Source organism: Bos grunniens, chromosome 4 (genome assembly GCF_055505025.1).
Source record: "Bos grunniens cultivar Pamir isolate PY7600 chromosome 4, Bosgru_T2T1.0, whole genome shotgun sequence".
NCBI classification, from domain to species: Eukaryota; Metazoa; Chordata; class Mammalia; order Artiodactyla; family Bovidae; genus Bos; species Bos grunniens.
Genome location: NC_141168.1, coordinates 73,095,739 through 73,115,945, shown reverse-complemented (window position 1 = coordinate 73,115,945; position 20,207 = coordinate 73,095,739). Strand labels below are relative to the sequence as shown.

The window sequence follows — 20,207 nt, the reverse complement described above, 5'->3', positions numbered from 1 at the left end:
TCTTGTTTTGAAATTTCCAACCCACTGTGGGATGACAGAATAAGAGTGTCAAGGCAATGTCATATGGAAGTTTCTGAATGCTTACTGTCATTTTCTGTATTTATTTCATCACAGTTCAGGAAAACAGTCTGCAGATAGGCACTGGTCCACACACCATACTTTCAGTAGCAATGATCACTACTTACAAATGAGCATGAAATTAAAAATGTCTAACTCCCAAGATCGATAAGTTGTTGGGAAATCTTAATGAGTGGAAAGAGGTGTTAAACCACAAAAACAAACTTACCTGAATGGATAACCAAAAGCAGCTGTAATCGTTTTATTCTCAGGACCTGCAGTACAAGACACTTGAATTTCTGTTTTGCCCTTAAAACCTCCACAGGTAGCAAAAGCAAAGATAGAAGCAATCTACATAAAGACCAAAGAAAGAAAAGAAAGAAGCATTACTCTACCCAAACATAGCTCATTAAAATCTTAATTACAGTGACCATTAATGCTATTAAAAATTGGCTCACTAACATTCTTTGAATTCTTATTTACAAATGAAGACGGTGAAAAATATTTTAAAATGTATCCGCAACCTCTCTGACCTCCCAGCTTCATGCACTAGTCACCAACTTAAATTATGAACACAGGTAGACCTTATTGTGTCTGTTACCTTCCTATGTACACTGTTTATATTATATAATTTCTTCTATGACTGCTTTGGTTTGTCTCTGAAACAACAGACCCTTCATCCCACCCCAAAACCATGATACCATTATCACTCCATGACAACTAATACTTCCTTTCTTTCCTTTCATTTGTTATTTGGCTACGTCAGGTCTTAGTCACATCATGTGGAATCTTTCATTGCAGTGAACGGATTCTCTTGTGGCATGTGGGCTTCAGTAGTTGTGGCCTGCTGGCTTAGTTGCTCTGTGACGTGTGGGATCTTAGTTCCCTGACCAGGGATTGAACCTTGCCCCTACATTACAAGGCAGATTCTTAACCACTGGACCACCAGGCAGAAGTCCCAATGATTTCTTAATAGCAAGTCATGAGTTCAAATTTCCCAAGCTGATTCATATTTTTTAATCCTAAGTATTTTTTTCAGAGTCTGCACATTACATTTAATATAAAATTTGTTAAGTCATGGGTTTCTCTCCATAGCCCCACACTTCTCATTTATTACTGAAGAAACTAGGCCATTTGTCTTACAGAGATTCCCACATGGTGTTGTGTGGCATAATTCCTCTATCTGTATTTTCTAAAGAGGCTAGATTAAACTCTGGTTTGTGTTTTCATCACTTGTTTTGTCTTGTTTATTTGTGTGAATGCCAATTTTTAGTTGACTCTCTTGTTATGATGTTAAGATGAATTAGTGGGTTCAGGTATTGTCAGCCTGAGCTATCCTTTAATTTCTCCATTAGACTTTCCTCTAGTGGTTTTAGCAGCTATTGATGGTCATGACTTGGTTCCATTATTTTATTAGAGGTTGGGAAATGTAGCATTCTGTCATTTCTTTGTTTATTACCTGGAATTCTCCTGTGTAGAACTTTGTCACATATCCATTTTGGTTAACCTGAGGTATGGTTCATAGGAGGCAACAGTATAAATGCTTGGTTCTTTATTTTTCTTTACCAATTTTTAGAATAGCAAACTAGTTTCTTAGTATCTTCCAGATTTAACAATTGGATTATTTTTAGCATTATTGTAAATTAGGTTTAATATATTTTATGTTTTCCATCTGTTTGCCTTTATTTTTTTAATACTCAAATTGTCTTGTATTTAGCTAATGGTAGTCTCAAGTAGGGGAGAAGGCAATGGTGACCCACTCCAGTACTCTTGCCTGGAAAATCCCATGGACAGAGGAGCCTGGTGGGCTGCAGTCCATGGGGTCGCACAGAGTTGGACATGACTCAAGTGACTTAGCAGCAGCAGCAGTCTCAAGTGGCTTTCCTTTTTTTCCCCCTTGACCCTTACAGTTTTTGATAGTTTGTTTTCTGGACACAATATTTCAGGATAAGTTTGTACATTTCCTGCCTTAATTGTGGATTCAGCCAGTATATTATCTCCAGGGAAACTTAGTTCCTTGAATGAGAAATAATACTTACTAATCACATTCTGGAAACTGGGGACCATACTTTCAAGATAAGGAATTTAAAAAAACTTGTTTTAACTTGAGATATAGTTGATTTACAATTAATTTCTGCTTTACAGCAAAGTGACTCAGTTATATATATAAATTTTATATATATATATTTTTTTTCTTCATATTTTCCATTATGGGTTATCACAGAATATTGATTTTAGTTACCTGTGCTATATGATAGAACCTTGTTTACCCATTCTGTGTGTAGTACTTTGCAACTACTAACTCCAGACTCCCTTTCCTCCCTCAGCAAATACAAGTCTATTCTCTCTGAATCTGTCTGTTTCATAGATAGGTTCATTTGTGTCATATTTTAGAGTCCACATATAAATTACATCATATGATATTTGTCTCTCTCTGTCTGACTTACTTCACTCAGTATGACAATCTTTAGATCTGTCTATCCATGTTACTGTTAATGGCATCTCATTCTTTTTTATGGCTGAGTAGTGTTCCATTGTATGTTTATACCATGTCTTCTTTATCCATTTATCTGTTGATGGATATTTAGGTTGTTTTCATGTCTTGGCTATTATGAATAGTGCTACTGTGAAGACAAGGGTACATGCATCTTTTTGAATTATAGTTTATCCAGATATATACCCAGGAATGAGATTGCTGGATCATACACCAACTCTAGTTTTTGTTTATTGGGAAACCTCCATACTGTTTTCCATAATGGCTGCACCAATTTATATTCCTACCAACAGTGTAAGAAGGTTCCCTTTTCTCTACACCCTCTCCAGCATTTACTATTTGTAGACTTAGGTAAAAAAATTTTAATAATGAGAAAAGAAGCTGGCCATGTTAGCCATGCTAGCAGAAAGGAAGAATTCAACAAAGCAAGGCAAAGCAAGTGTGAGGTCCTTAGAAATAGTTTAGGATATTGGGGGGAAACTATATTCCTTGCTGTGACAGGAAGATGAGAATCCAGATTGTCATAATGTGACAAACACTTTAACTGTGTCATTATTTTGTACTCATAACAAGAAAAGTAAAGTTTATTAAAAAAGAAAAGAAGCATGAAGAAGTTAGTAACTTCCCAAGGTTACATAGCTAATAACTGCTAAGTCAAGATTCAAATGTGGGCAGTCTGGCTTTAGAGTTTGTTTTTAACCCAGATTTTATACTGCCTTCACCCTACCAAGCATCAGTTTTCTAAAATGTTAAAAAAAAAAAAAAAAGGAAAAAGGCAGTAGTAATAGTATTTACTGCATAAAGTTATTGTGAAGGTTGAATTTAAGACTCAATATAGTATTTAGCATATAGTAGCACATGCTGAGAAGGACATGGCAACCCACTCCAGACTCTTGCCTGGAAAATCCCATGGACGGAGGGGCCTGGTAGGCTTCAGTCTGTGAGGTCACGAAGAGTCAGACACAACTGAGCTACTTCACTTCACTTTCATGCATTGGAGAAGGAAACGGCAACCCACTCCAGTGTTCTTGCCTGGAGAATCCCAGGGACGGGGGAGCCTGTTGGGCTGCCATCTATGGGGTCCCACAGAGTTGGACATGACTGAAGCAACTTAGCAGCAGCAGCTGCTGCAACCTCTCAACAGATGTGATTTTATTTTCCTGAGTATAATATAGAAATTAGTATAACAGCCCATATAACAACACATTTGCTCCTATTACAGTGTACCCACTAAATATTAGTATGAAATCCAAAGGAAGTCTTATCTATTAGTATCAAAATCAAAAGCGGATAAATTGAAACCCGAGGGTAACTATAAAGCCAAGAAACTATAAGCAGAAATGTTATTTCATGAGCTTATAAGGCCTCACTTGTGGCTATTTCCAGGTCTCAGAAAGTAGTTGGAGATTTGTTTTTCTTATCATACATATGCTTAAAGAAATGTACTGATGCTTTCTCAAATGCTATCCAAACAGGGAAAAACCTGAAAGCATCCTAAATATTGACAGGGAGTCAAATAAACTGTAATGCATTCCCGAAAGGGAATAGCATGCAGTCATTAAAATGATGGGCAATATCTAATGATAGAGAAAAAGGTTCATTACATATAAAGTTTGTTTAAACAATGCATTGTGCATGAGTTTATATCTGTGCACATACACATAACAAAAACTAAAAAGGATATGCATCAAAATTTTAAGTGGTCACCTCTGAAAAGATGACAAAAGATAATTTCTTTTTCTATTTGTATCTCATGAATTTTCTACAAAACAAAACAAACAAAAACCCAAGATATAGTGTAGTAACCAAGAGCTCAATCCTTCAGCAAATGCTGATGGCTCTATTTATGAAATATATTCAGAACTTGTTAACTTTTCCCACCATCATCACAACATCCTCATCTAAGCCACTATTACTTCTTGCTGACTTATATGCTAACAGTCTTCTAAGTCAATCCTCTACTTCAGTCTCTGCCTCTTCTTCAATCTATTTTCCACATCAGCCAGGCCATCTTTTAAAAATAAAAGGCAGAAAACTTTATCATCTGCTCAAAACTCTCCATTGGCTTGAGTTCTCTCCAAATACAATGTTTATATAATGATCTACAAGATCCTTTCCTCCTTTAATACTTTCGATCTCATGTAGCTGCTTTTTCCCCTGCCAAACCTCTTTACACAAATGTTCTCCCTGTTATTCTTTAAAGACATGGAATAAACTCCTTCAGAACCTTTGTATTGACTATTCCCTCTGCTTGGAACACATGCTTAGCTTCCTACTTCACAGCTCCCTGTTCCAATGTGACCTTATCAGAAAAGCCTTTTCCTAACCACATTATGTTAAAAAACACTGCCCGTCCCACTCCATGCAATCAGTTCTATTTGTACTGATCTATTTTTCCTCCATTGTAATGAACAGTGCCTGACAGCACTTCATTATTTGTTTGTCCATTTTTCTCTACAATGTAAACTCAAAGAGAGCAGGCATTGTTTTGCTCAAGGTTACACACATCTAGCAAATAGATGGAATTCAGTGTAAGTCTGGTATCAAAACCTATCCTATACTGTTGAACACTGACATAATGCCTCCCATGGATTAATCCAGGGCCTTGAATCAGGCCACCCATAATCAGGATCATAACTATCCATGGAATTTTTTTTCCATGAAGAAAGATATATGAAAAGGAATTTATTTGTATATATGAAGAGTCTGGTATAATGTCCACACACAGTTTGGTATCTTTAGTTAAGAGTTAAAAAGTTAAGAAAGAAGAATACTATTTCAGCATAAATATATATGAATATACAGTAAGAACACAAGGCCAGGAAATGAGTCCTGGGGATATATCCGTATTTTGAATTAGAAAAAAGAAACAGGACACACACAACTTAAAGAGGCCAGAAGCAGACTTGTGTGTAGAGACAAACTGTATCTAACAGAGCTGGCTTTATAGGGCACTAAGGAAAGAAGAATGGTGGTTTTAAAGATACATCCACAAACTCCTTGATACTCCTCCCCTCAGGAGGTAGAGATTAATCCCCACCTACCCCACTTAAATGTGGATATAACAGTGACTTGCTTCTAGTGAACAGAATATGGTAGAAGGAATGAGATGTCCTTTCTGAGATTAGGTAATAAAGAGACTACAATTTTTGTCTTCATTTCTCACTCCCTTGAATCATTTGCTTTGGGGGATACTACAAACTAAAAGAAAGTATTTGTAAAAATGATACAAATGATTAGTATTACTAGCATACAGATCTAGGACAGACTCTTGCTCATCCATACTACATGACAAGCATAAGAACGTTCACAGTAATATTGTTTATAGTATCAGAATATGGGGAGAGGGGAAGCAACAAGAAAGCAGACAAAATATACAGTACTTGTGGCAGAAAGTGAAGAGGAACTAAAAAGCCTCTTGATAAAAGTGAAAGAGGAAAGTGAAAAAGTTGGCTTAAAGCTCAACATTCAGAAAACGAAGACCAGGGTATCTGGTCCCATCACTTCATGGGAAATAGATGGGGAAACAGTGTCAGACTTTATTTTTGGGGGCTCCAAAATCACTGCAGATGGTGACTGCAGCTATGAAATTAAAAGACACTTGCTCCTTGGAAGGAAAGTTATGACCAACCTAGATAGCATATTGAAAAGCAGAGACATTTACTTTGCCAACAAAGGTCCATCTAGTCAAGGCTATCGTTTTTCCTGTGGTCATATATGGATGTGAGAGTTGGACTGTGAAGAAAGCTGAGCACCGAAGAATTAATGCTTTTGAACTGTGGTGTTGGAGAAGAGTCTTGAGACTTCCTTTGACTGCAAGGAGATCCAACCAGTCCATTCTAAAGGAGATCAGCCCTGGGATTTCTTTGGAAGGAATGATGCTAAGGCTGAAACTCCAGTACTTTGGCTCAGAGTTGACTCATTGGAAAAGACTCTGATGCTGGGAGGGATCAGGGGCAGGAGGAGAAGGGGACGACAGAGGATGAGATGGCTGGATGGCATCACCGACTCGATGCACGTGAGTTTGGGTGAACTCTGGGAGTTGGTGATGGACAGGGAGGCCTGGCATGCTGCGATTCATGGGGTCGCAAAGAGTCGGACATGACTGAGCGACTGAACTGAACTGAACTTACAATAAGAAGTTACACGGCAATGAAGACGTACAACTATAGCTACCTACATCAACAAGGATCAACTGTAGAAACCTAACATAATTCTTTTAAAAGCTCTGTTTACCTGGAGAAGGGAATGGCTACCCATTCCAATATTCTTGCCTGGAGAATTTCATGGACAGAGGAGCCTAGTGGGCTACAGTTCATGGGGTCACAAAGAGTTGGACACGAATGGCAAGTAACACTTCTTGTGTACATCACTCCTGCCACTATCTTTGTTCAGGCCCTCACCATTTTTCCTTGGACTAACCCAACAGACTCTTCACTTTTAAACTCATTCTCAATGCCATCCATCTTTTACTGTGGGCTCTAGAGCTGCAGTGTCCATTAATGTGCCATAAGCCACATGTGGCTACTGAGCACTTTAAAAATGGTTAGCCTGACCTGAAATGGTTGTGTGTGTAAAATATACCATGGTTTATGAAGAGTTAGTATGAAAAAAAGAATGTAAAATATCTCATCAAAAACTTTATACTGATTACTTGTTGAAACAATAATATTTTGGATATATTGGGTTAAACAAAATGTATTATTAAAATTAACCTCCCCTGTTTCTTACTTTTTTAGTGTGGCTAGTAGAATGCTTAAAGTTACTCTATGGCTGGCATTTGTAGTCTGCACTGTGTTTCTATGGTACAGAACTGTTTAGAGTGACATCATACAGATATGAAACAAAAATCTGGTTGTGTCATTCCCATGGTTAAGAGATTTCCTGAATGGCTTTCCAGATACAAATTTAAGAAAACATATAAAGCCTGAAGTTCTTAATCTGGCATAAGAGGCAGGGCTGAGAGGCATAGCCTCAACATTATCTTTCTAGATTTATACACTGTACTTAGTGCAAGGGCCTATACAATTCTGTCATATTGCACTGTATACTTCCTGTTCCTGAAACACACCAAGTATTTATGTCTTGAATGTATGTGTTTTTTCCTGCCACGATTTCCCCTCCGTCCCTACCCTGCATCTCTAACAAGCTCATCCGTTAAGGCCCTGTCCGATTCCTTGTGGTGGAAATATTCTGACTACTGGGCTGCCACAGACTTGAGTTCATTACTTCTGTTATAGGCATTTTTCTTGTGTATCTTGCTTATTAAAAAAAAAAAAGAAAGAAAAAAAAAAAACCCCAAATAATAAAAACTAGTTTCCCACTTAAGACAAAAATTAGTAAATAAATGGCACACTGTACCACAGCTTATTGCTTTTAAGATTATTGCCTTTACCTCTCCCTTGGCAGACTGTCGTATCTTTGCATGTGTCCTTATTCTTGGGTTTTCAGTGCTTACCTAGCAGAAGGCCTGACATACACCAAATGCTCACTAAATAACTGCTTAACTAAAGGGAAAAAAAATCAATACTCAATAATGTACAAATAAAACAATATTTCAAGTCTTACATACTCATCATTTCAAGTTTGTCATTTCGTTATGAGGATAAATAAATGTCATGTCTGCCATTTTGGTCTTTATCTTATGGGAAAAAAGGGACGAGGTACACACTTTTTACTAAATGAAATACAAACAATCTGAGGGTAAGCTATCCAACCATCTTACCTTTCCCTGCATTGTACTAGAACTCTGATTACAATTAGAACATGTAGCCCACGGGTGAAAGCTGACCTGAAAACAGATTTATGGTCTTCCCAGTATTCATGAAAAATGTGAATCTGTTGTCAGTATTTTATTATCAGCGTGCTGCATATAAAAATTTGGATTTCCCACATGGGAATGGGGAAACAAAGTTATGCAACATCAGACCTACATTCCCATAAAGTGACAGTCCCATGGAAATGAGTGACAGATGACACTTAAGAAATGGTATATGCTTTCCAGATTGCTGTCACTTTCTATCATCTCTCCACCCCTCAGAATGCATGTTAGCTACCAGTAATCAATGAATTATATTATTCTTTCTTCTTTCAAATAGCTTGTAATACTCATTTACTTTATGAGGGGTTCCAATATGCACTTCAGTTTGTACTTCTAGTCTAAAATGAGTAGTAGTGATATGCTGATTTACACTTCCTTGCCACTTATGAAACTAATCCCACCCCCCGCCCCCATTCTATCCCATTAAGAATGACTGAAACCGCTGACATGAAATTCCACTTGTAGAGTAATGACTAAGAATCCAGGCACAGGATGAGAGCAAGCTTCTGTTCAGGTCAAAAGGTCCCATATTCATGATGACAGTCTGAAGTTCCACTTACCTCTCTGCCCATTGGACCCACATTAGAGACACAACAGATGCCTCGTTGATTTATATATTTGTAACTCATACATACTTCAGACTGGCCCTCTAGAATATTACTCTCTAAAGTAGACTGGAGTACTCAATTTAACTGGTGTACAAGAAGAAAATGCGTCTATTTATATCTACTCTTAGACTTAAGGAAGTAAAGCTTCATTAAATTTAATACACTGCTGGAACCCATGTTGGGCCTGTATGTCAGAGAGTCAGATGTTCGGACAGTATGTGGGGTATCCTGAAGGTAAGGGAGTCCCATAACACAGGACAGACAGTGATACCATCACCCATTCTTCAACTTCAGAGTTCATGTGTCATAATGTGAGTGTTCATGGCTAAGTGACTTTAACTATTTTAACTATTTACTTTTAACCAAACTAACCTTCACAAAATGGACTGGTGGCTTAAAAGTGTCTTCACGGAAACTACTCAGTGACAATACAAAAACTCATGTCCAAGAGCATTAATACTCTTTGTGAACTGGATTCATCAGCCACGTGACCAGGTTAAAAAAAGATTCTACTTAATCAGAAAAAGTTGGGGGAAGAAAATTATTAGACAAATACCTGAAATAAGGGTTTTTTTAAATTTGAATGAAATTTAACAAGAGTATATAATATGCCTTAAGATAACGACATAGTAAAACATGCATCTGGGGCTTTGTGTATAAAATCTTATACTGATAGTCAGCCAGAGTCCCAGTTCCAGCTCCTACTCCCAGACACTGCACAGCTCACAGAAGATCCTTCTGGTGAACATTGGTACTCATCTAATTTATGGATATGTTTTACATGTTTTTAGTTGCACGGTCCTCTCTGCTATTTCATGATTGAGCTGTTCAGGAAAATTATATAATTGAAATCTTCAGAAACAGACCTAAAACTATACTGTAAATGAAGGTCTATGTCCAAAATCAATGCATGCTGTTTTACTAAATCAAATGACCATTCAGTACTTTAGATGAACTATCATAGCATGTCTGCTTTTAGTCAGTCAGATTAGATGCCTAGAACCAAGTTACTGATTTTTCTAAGTCAAGGTCTGAAGCATTTATTAAAGATATTCATTTTTAAAAAACATTTTGTTACTGATGTTGATATTTCAGTTTATTTCCACTGTGCACTGAGCAGTAAAGTCAGTTTCAAAGTGCTTCAATTTCACTTTTCTGTTATTTCCATCTGTTTGAAAAGTACAATCACAGAAAGTTCTAAATAGCCTGCTGCTACTGCTAAGTCACTTCAGTCGTGTCCGACTCTGTGTGATCCCATAGATGGCAGCCCACCAGGCTCCCCCGTCCCTGGGATTCTCCAGGCAAGAACACTGGAGTGGGTTGCCATTTCCTTCTCCAATGCATGAAAGTGAAAAGTGAAAGTGAAGTCGCTCAGTCCTCCGACTCTTAGCGACCCCATGGACTGCAGCCTACCAGGCTCCTCCATCCATGGGATTTTCCAGGCAAGAGTACTGGAGTGGGGTGCCATTGCCTTCTCCATTGTGGATCCCAAGGAGTACCAAAGACTCTTTCAAGGGGTCTGTGAGGTCAAAAATATTTTCACAATATTATTACAACATCATTTGCTTTTTACACTATGTTGACATTTGTGCTGATCGACACAAAAGCACTGATGGGTAAAACTGCTAGGCTTCAGTAAGAATCAGCAAAAGCATCAAACTGTTAGTTCATTGCCATGCACTTGCAGTTAATGAAAAAAGCTAGTTTTACTTGAAAGTGTCTTTGATGAAACAGAAAATTACTTTTATTAAATCCTGACTCTTGCGTCTTAAAATTCTGTGGGACGAAACAAGATGTGCAAATACTTTTACTACTGAAAAGACAAGCTAAGGACTGCGAGTAAATATTTGCAAACAATGCAACTGACAAGGGTTTAATTTCCAAAATATACGAACTGCTCACACAACTCCATAACAAAAAATAACCTAATCAAAAAATGGGCAGAAGACCTAAATAGACATTTCTCCAAAGAAGACATACAGATGGCCAATAGGTACCTGACAAGATGTTCAGCTTTCCTAATTATCAGGGAACTGCAAATAATGTAGTATCACCTCACAGTAGTCAGAATGGCAGTCATCAAAATGTCTACAAATAATAAATGCTGGAGAGAAGGTGGAGAAAAGGCAATCCTCTTATATTATTGGTGGGAATGTAAACTGGTGCAGTCACAGAAAACAGCATGGAAGTTCTTTAAAAAACTAAAAACAGAGTTGCCATTGATCTGGCAATCCCACTCCTGAGCATATACCTGGATAAAACTCGAATCTGAAAATGCTCCAATGCTCGTAGCAGCACCATTTACATAGCCAAGATATGGAAGCAACTTAAATGTTCATTGACTGATGAATGGATAAAGAAGATGTAGTCTATAAATAGAATGGAATGCTACTCAGCCATAAAAAAGAATGAAATAATGCTATTTGCAGCAACTTGGATAGACCTAGAGATTATCAGACTAAATGAAGTAAGAAAGAGAAAGACAAATATCGTAAGATATCACTTATATGTGGAATCCAAAAGTATGATACAAATAAACACTAAAAACAGAAAGAGACTCACAGACATAAAAAACAAACTTATAGTTAACAAAGAAGAGGCAGGGAGAAATAAATTAGGAGTTTGGGATCAGCTACACTACTACAGAAAACATAAACAACAAGGTCCTACTGTTTAGCACGGGGAACTATAATATACTGTAATAAACTATAATGGAAATGAAAAAGAATATATGTATGTACAACCGAATCACTTTGCTGTACACCAGAAACTAAAACAACAATGTAAATTAACTATAGTACTTCAATAACAAATGAACAAACAAAAATCACTTTTACTGCATACCGAAAAACAATGGTTGTTTCCAGGCAGAACATTAAAGCAACCGAGTTCTTCCCTGAAATAGTCACTTTTTCTGACTTCAGGCTCTACTACAAAGCCATAGTTATCAAGACAGTATGGTACTGGCACAAAGACAGAAATATAGATAAATGGAACAAAATAGAAAGCCCAGAGATAAATCCACGCACATATGGACACCTTATCTTTGACAAAGGAGGCAAGAATATACAACGGATTAAAGACAATCTCTTTAACAAGTGGTGCTGGGAAATCTGGTCAACCACTTGTAAAAGAATGAAACTAGAACACTTTCTAACACCATACACAAAAATAAACTCAAAATGGATTAAAGATCTAAACGTAAGACCAGAAACTATAAAACTCCTAGAGGAGAACATAGGCACAGCACTCTCCGACATACATCACAGCAGGATCCTCTATGACCCACCTCCCAGAATATTGGAAATAAAAGCAAAAATAAACAAATGGGACCTAATTAAACTTAAAAGCTTCTGCACATCAAAGGAAACTATTAGCAAGGTGAAAAGGCAGCCTTCAGAATGGGAGAAAATAATAGCAAATGAAGCAACTGACTAACAACTATCTCAAAAATATACAAGCAACTCCTACAGCTCAACTCCAGAAAAATAAATGACCCAATCAAAAAATGGGCCAAAGAACTAAATAGACATTTCTCAAAAGAAGACATACAGATGGCTAACAAACACATGAAAAAATGCTCAACATCACTCATTATCAGACAAATGCAAATCAAAACCACTATGAGGTACCATTTTACACCAGTCAGAATGGCTGTGATCCAAAAGTCTACAAGCAATAAATGCTGGAGAGGGTATGGAGAAAAGGGAACCCTCTTACACTGCTGGTGGGAATGCAAACTAGTACAGCCACTATGGAGAACAGTGTGGAGATTCCTTAAAAAACTGGAAATAGAACTGCCTTATGATCCAGCAATCCCACTGCTGGGCATACACACTGAGGAAACCAGAAGGGAAAGAGACACGTGTACCCCAATGTTCATCGCAGCACTGTTTATAATAGCCAGGACATGGAAGCAACCTAGATGTCCATCAGCAGAGGACTGGATAAGAAAGCTGTGGTACATATACACAATGGAGTATTACTCAGCCATTAAAAAGAATACATTTGAATCAGTTCTAATGAGGTGGATGAAACTGGAGCCTATTATACTGAGTGAAGTAAGCCAGAAAGAAAAACACCAATACAGTATACTAACGCATATATATGGAATTTAGAAAGATGCTAACAATAACCCGCAAAAGAGACACTGATGTATAGAACCGTCTTATGGAGGGAGAGGGTGGGAAGATTTGGGAGAATGGCATCAAAACATGTATAATATCATGTATAAAACGAGTTGCCAGTCCAGGTTCGATGCACGATACTGGATGCTTGGGGCTAGTGAACTGGGATGACCCAGAGGGATGGTATGGGGAGGGAGGAGGGAGGAGGGTTCAGAATGGGGAACACATGTATACCTGTGGCGGATTCATTTTGATATTTGGCAAAACTAATACAATTTGTAAAGTTTAAAAATAAAATAAAATTTAAAAAAAATACAAGTTTAACATAGCTATATTTTTTTTTAAAAGTCACTTTTTTCATTGAATACTATTTTTACTTGAAAGAATGAGTAATAGACATAATACAGTTATTCAGACTCAGATATCTGTCAGATCTTTTTTTTTAATGAATAGGATGAGCCTTTCACTTTAAGAAAAACCAGCAGCATTTGTTGTCACTGATGTACTCTAACTTTCAAGTGATTATTTTAAAATAAAAAAAAATTTTTTTAATCTCAGCTTAAATTTCTAATACAGTAGATACTGACTGATATAACCTACATACACAAAAATTCTTTGGGGTGCTCAATATTTAGGTGTTTAAAGGGGTTCTGAGACCAGTGTTTGAGTACACTTTATTATAATAAAGCATTGCTCTGTTACCTTAAATTTCCCTTTAATGTTTTATCAGAGATTGTTATTTGTGTGAGGTAAGTGCATATGTGTATATGTTTGTGCATTCTAAAAGCACTGACTATATATATGTACATATATATACACACACAACATAAATATATATATAGTCTATGGAAAAAACATCTTGTATATCCCATGAGAGTGTTCAGAGTAAATACCGAGAGGATTCCAGGTAGAAGAAACAGAGAGCAAAGGCATGGGGTAAGTCAGTCAGTATACTGCAAGTTTTACGTGTACAGAGAGGCGATTTGTTAGGCACAAAATACCATTTGAAATCCTTTTTTTCCCTTTCTACAATAGAGAAAAAAAGTGAACACAAATGGCAAGGTTAAGAGAAAGATAAGTTTCTTAAAAAGCAGTCAGTGTCATAGACTGATAGCCTAAAAATTTAAGTATTAAGCAAATGGATGAAACAAACATCAGTCTAAGTATGCCTCATTCCCTGTACTCTGTAATACAATCTGTATTTTCTGTGGTGTTCCTCTGTGCTATATTATAAATCACAAAATTACAATAAAACATGGTCCCTGTTTGCAAAAATCTTAGTGGTCTACTTGGGATGATTATTCTATATAAACTAGCACATATTTCTGAAAATATGCTGTTTAAACAAACTGATATATGTAATGCTCAAATGGTTATAGGTTTTCTCAATCATTGTTTTTCACACTAACTTCCCTGGAGAATAATTTACCCCAAAGCGATGGGGTTGCAAAAGAGTCAGACATGACCGAGGGACTAAACAATAATGCTTTTAAATGTTCTTTTGAATTTGTTCATTAATTTTAAGTATAAAATCAGAAAAAAACATTCAAACTTGATAAATGAATCAAGAAAACCCTACTTGTTTTTAACTTCTAAGATCTAGTAGAAACATAAATGTAACAAGAAAAAAATTACATTAGGAATCTTACATTTCTGTTTCTTAAACTTGAAATTTTTGGTAATCTTTTCATTAACTTTATTAAAAGACCAATCAGAAACACAAAAGGAAGTTACTGAAAAGCCTAAGAACAGACTTTTGAGTCCAGGATATAGTAATCACAACCATGGGATACTGGGCAAGTTACTTAATTTCTCAAAACCTGCGTAACATGGAGATAACAACAGTTTTATATATATGTAATAGCTGCAGTTTAGAAGCAAGTAGAAATGCTTCTGCTTTGGCAACTGGATTTTTATCCTGTCAATAAATATTTACTGGGCACTTGCCTTCATGTCTCTGAGGCCTTCAGATTTGTAACCCCTTGAAAGTTACATATTATCCGACTGCATCTTAGTCGAACATCTTTTAGAATCTTACTAAAGATAAACTGATTTGGAGAATTATTCTGATAGTAATATTTATAATAAACAGCCTTTATCTAGATTTTATATTTGTTTGTAAACTTATTGACTATTTTTAGAAGCAACCCATACATCTTTCAACACCTTATGAAACTTCAACAATTCATTCAAAACACACTTAAAAATTCCTGCTACGGGCCTTTCTCTTCTAGAACTTTGTCTTATCCCTCTCAGCTTCTGTTTTAAACCTTCTATTCAAGTCTCTTCTCTACAGTGTACACACACATTCAATCTTTCCCATCTTTAAAATAGGTTTCCACCCAGGCTTTCCTGCTGGCTCAGATGGTACAGAATCTGCCTGCAATCCTGGAGACCTAGGCTCAATCCCTGGGTCCAGAAGAGCCCCTGGAGAAGGGAATGGCAACTCACTCCAGTATTCTTGCCTGGAAAACTCCATGGACGGAGGAGCCTGGTGGGCTACAGTCCATGGGGTCGCAAAGAGTCGGACACGAATGAGTGACTTCACTTTCACTTTCTTTCACATTGCACCTAATATTGCTGAGTACTCTTTTCTTGAAATGTCTCTAACAGTGAGGTTATTTCTCTCCATTCTCCTAACTATTCCCTTTTCCTTTGCAATCAAATATTTGCTGAATCTCCAACCTATATTTCTTTTAAATTCTAGACCTATATATCTATAGGGTACCGCCACTTACATGCTCTAAAGAGACCACAAACTTAATATATCCAAAACCTTATTGACCTTCTACCTAAAATCTGCGGCTTTTCCTTAGTGATCTTAGATAGATGTGCCACTACTACTCCAAGTCAGAAGCTTGGCAGTCATCTTAGAGCCCTGCCTTTTCTTCATCCTACACATATATTCTTGGGAAGCCCTGGTAACTCAGCAGTAAAGAATTCGCCTGCCCAGTGTTCACAACAGCTAGGACATGGAAGCAACCTAGATGTCCATTGGCAGACTAATGGATAAGGAAGTTGTGGTACATACACACAATGGAATATTACTCAGTTATAAAAAAGAATGCATTTGAGTCAGTTCTAATGAGGTGGATGAAACTGGAGCCTATTATACAGAGTGAGGTAAGCCAGAAAGAGAAACACCAATACAGTATATTAACTCACATATATGGAATTTAGAAAGATGGTAACAATGACCCTATATGCAAGAAAGACAGCAAAAGAGACACAGCTGTAAAGAACACTTTTGGACTATGTGGGAGAAGGCGAGGGTGGTATGATTTCAGAGAACAGCACTGAAACATGTGTATTACCATATATAAAATAGATGACCAGTGCAAGTTCGATGCATGAAGCAGGGCACTCAAAGCCTGTGCTCTGGGACAATCCAGAGGAATGGGTGGGGAGGGAGGTAGGAGGGAGGTTCAGGACGTGGGGACACGTGCATCCGTGGCTGATTCATGTCGAAGTATGGCAAAAACCACCACAATATTGTAAAGTAACTGGCCTCTAATTAAATTAATTAATTAAAAACAAATAAATAAAATTCAGAAAGAGTTAAAAAAAAAAAAAAAAAGAATTCGCCTACAATGTAGGAGATGCGGGTTCAGTCCCTGGATGGGGAAGATCACCTGGAGAAGAAAATGGCAACCCACTCCAGTATTCTTGCCTGAAAAACCCCACTGACAGAGGAGTCTGGTGGGCTACAGTTCATGGGATCAGAAATGAACAAACCTTAACGACTAAACACACGCAAACACACAAATATATTTTAGTTTCTAAACCTCTTGCTTTCTAATTCCACTGAGATTAGTTTCAGGCCTTCAAACGACCCTGATGCTGGGAAAGATTGAGGGCAGGAGAAGGGGAAGACAGAGGATGAGATGGTTGGATGGCATCATTGACTCAATGGACATGGGTTTGGGTGGGCTCCAGGAGTTGGTGATGGACAGGGAGGCCTCGAGTGCTGCGGTTCATGGGGTTGCAAAGAGTCAGACACAACTGAGCGACGGAATTGAACTGATAATTCAAACAATAGATTTCCCTTTCTTCAATTATGGCCTTTCCTTTTCAATTCATCCCCTACACTGACAAAATAAAAACTTCTAAAAGGCAAATCTAATTATATTATCCACTTGTTTATTTACTCTTGAATGAGTGAATCCACTACACACAATAGGAATTCTGGTCTTAAGTGGAAGCTGTACAATAAACAAAACAAAATTCTGTACCTGCATGTATGCATTCTCTTAAAGGCCTAGACTGTCCAAGGTTAACCCAAAGGGTCAAGAACCACTGGCTCGTAGAATAAACTCCAAACTATTCAAACTATTTGAAATCTTTCAGAATCATCTCAAACTGCCATCTCCCTCCCGATAAAGACTGCAGAGTCAACCTCAACTACTTAAGTTCTCAAATAGGGCTCTGCTGCTTCAGCTTTTCACACCACTGAACATAAGCTCCTCTTTACCTAGAAAGCCATTCCCCACCCATTCCCCAAGTGAACAAATCTTTAATCTATGAAATCCTCTCTACACCTCCAAGCAATTTGATTTCTCCTTCCTTTCACCTACTACACTTAACCTATACCTTTATTATAGTATTGGTCATACAGCATATTTATATTTGTTTTCATGTCTTTTATTAGGTCGTGAGGAAAAAAACGTTTTACTCACCATTTGTCTGTTAGTGCTTAGCACAGCACCAGTATAATACATACTCAAATATTTGTTGAATAAATAATTCTCTACCTCATCAACAATGGATATTCTTTTCATGAAAGAGTCTCTGTATAATAATGAGTTGTTCAAACTGAAAGTAGTATTTTCCTAAGCTTAAAAAGGGTATCTTTCAAAAATGTCACCTAGGATCACTAATAAACTTACCACTAATATTTTAAAATATTAAGAAAAGAAGTTGTTTTAAAAAAGATTGATGAATAATGTAAGCACAAATATAAACAACTGACTTCATTTAAGTGAAATTTTAAATTATAAGTTTAATTATAATCCTCTAGAAGACTAAACTACTAGGTATAAGATTTTTTCCCTTAAACTTGGTATTTGATTAGCCCAGTTAAATGTGTTTTTCCTCTTGCAATATAAAATTTTTATATACTCAAATATAATCCTCTTGATATTTAAATCTGGACAGATGTTTATAGAACCCTAAATACGTACATTTAGGTGTCTTTAACATAAACGTATGTGTGAAATCAGCAGTTTTCAGAAGACACCAAGTAAAACTTTGGGGGAAACACAGGAAACTTTGCGTGTAGGAAGGAAATCAGATTGAGCATTCATTAGAAAATCTGTTACCTCCGCAGGTTATTTACAACAGGAAATCTAAGTTCTTACTCTTCACCATTTTATCACTAACATACGGGGTTGAAGAGCTACGGATGTAAATATTGCTGGCTACAAAAGCAACTTGCCTGCACACTGGACAGATGCCAGCTGCCTATTGATACGGGCCTGAAAACCAGCACTGGAATATGTACTAGGCCACTAACTCTGAAGGCAGTGCCTGGTGTATTCACTAAGCTCTCCGAAGTGATCATTACCAAGGTTGAAGTAATAAATCTGGGTTGATGTTAATGATTGAGAGTGTCCCCAGGAAAGGACTGAAAGCTGACTGCAGGATGCTGCTGCGAAATACCTAAAACAAACTGGATTCCTAACTTGTGTTCCCAGCTTGGGATTCCTAACGTGTGTTTCAGTGGATCAGACTAACAACGCATTTTGTTTGGACCTTTTCCCCCCACCTCCGCCCGCTTCCCCGTCCCAGTTTATTTTTATCCTTTTTAACTTGGAGCCAATCTTAAAAGCATATTAAGACCCAAGAGCTCGTCAAGTCACTTGGAGAAGGCACACCAACTTCTGAGTCCGCAGAGGACAGAAATGCACTGCCTGGCCCCTTCTACTAGAGGCGCAGAGGCAGCGCCTGCTGGCCTGAGCGCGACTCCAGCCCGCCGGGCTTCGGTTAGACCGCAACAGGAAGTTTTCTCTTCCCTTGCGGAAAGCTGTGAAGCCAAAGAGAAATTTGAACCCCCACTCTCCGGAGGACACCCAGACGAGAGCTTCGGGGTGTGTGTGTGTGTGTGTAGGGGTGGGGGTGGGGGGCTCCGCCTGGGACGGAGGCAGCCGAGGGACTCGTGATTCAACGCCGACCGCAGCGTCCCCGCCCCGCGCAGGCCCAGGCCTCGGCCTCTCTTCCCCTCCCCGCGCGTCCAGTCCCGTCCAGGCCCGTCCCCGGGGGCAAACGCGGCTTCGCGGCCCGTGCGGGGCGGGCTGCGCCTCAGTTCCCAGAGCTCCCAGTCTCCTGGCAGAGGGCGCCGGAAGGGGAGCAGGAACCGGAGCGGGCGCGGCGACGCGATTCCCAGCCTCGCCGGCGCAGGCTGCACTCACCCACTCGAGGACTTTGATGAAGCCGAGAGGCTCCTTGAGCGGGTTGAGGTTGAGCTGGAAGGAGGACATCCTCTGAGGGAAGGAGGGAAAGAGTGTTAGGCGGAGGAGGAGGGGGACCGACCAGACAGAGCTACACGGCCGCGAGGAAGGGCCGGAGGGGCGGCTCCGGGAGGCGGGCCTGGGAGGCCGCGGGGCGGGGCGGCGGCGGTTGAGCCGCTTGCCGAGGCACTGGGGCGGAGACGGAGAGGGGCGGGCGCGGGAGGCGAGGGCGGACACGGGCAGGGAAGGGGCGGTGCCTCCCCGAGCAGTACCTGGCCCAGCCGGCTGATCCGCTGGCGAACCAAGTAGATGTTCGACGCCATGCTGCGTGCGCCGCGCCCCCTTCCCTCAAGTCCAGCCTCCGCGCTCGGATTCCTGCCGCGCATGCGCGCGCTCAGTCCCACGCCAGCGTAGCTGGGACAGCTGCCTCGCGCAGCGAAAACCATCCAGCGGAAACCTACGGCTTTGGCCCAGCAGCTTTATTACACTGCCTTCCCGTCACTATTCCCAATGTTTTAGCTAGGTTTATAACATTGACACAAATGAAGGCGCGATTCAAGGCTGGTGTTAAGAGACCTTTTATTAAAATGATGGAAAGTTACTGCAGAACAACGGACTTTGAACGACCACGCTGTAACAGGGTCTCTCTCAGGA

The 20,207-nt window shown here is 38.9% G+C and overlaps 1 protein-coding gene across 4 annotated transcripts in view; it reads right to left on the bottom strand.

The window, feature by feature from the left end:
* Positions 1-19,930, bottom strand: part of SYPL1 (synaptophysin like 1) — a 29,720-nt gene extending 9,790 nt beyond the window's left edge. For 2 of the 4 annotated variants that reach the window (XM_086396912.1, XM_086396910.1), the window contains exons 1-2: positions 19,826-19,930; positions 19,515-19,586 (exon numbers count right to left, since the gene is read on the bottom strand). Coding sequence is in view for 2 of the 4 variants with exons in the window: in XM_086396910.1 (XP_086253036.1) it covers positions 19,515-19,586; positions 19,826-19,876 (123 nt within the window). In the remaining 2 variants the exon portion in view is untranslated. Of the gene's footprint in view, positions 1-286; positions 409-19,514; positions 19,643-19,825 lie in introns of those variants that run through there. The other 2 variants (XM_086396909.1, XM_086396913.1) reach the window with 2 other exon arrangements.
* Between the last annotated feature and the right edge of the window lie 277 nt (positions 19,931-20,207).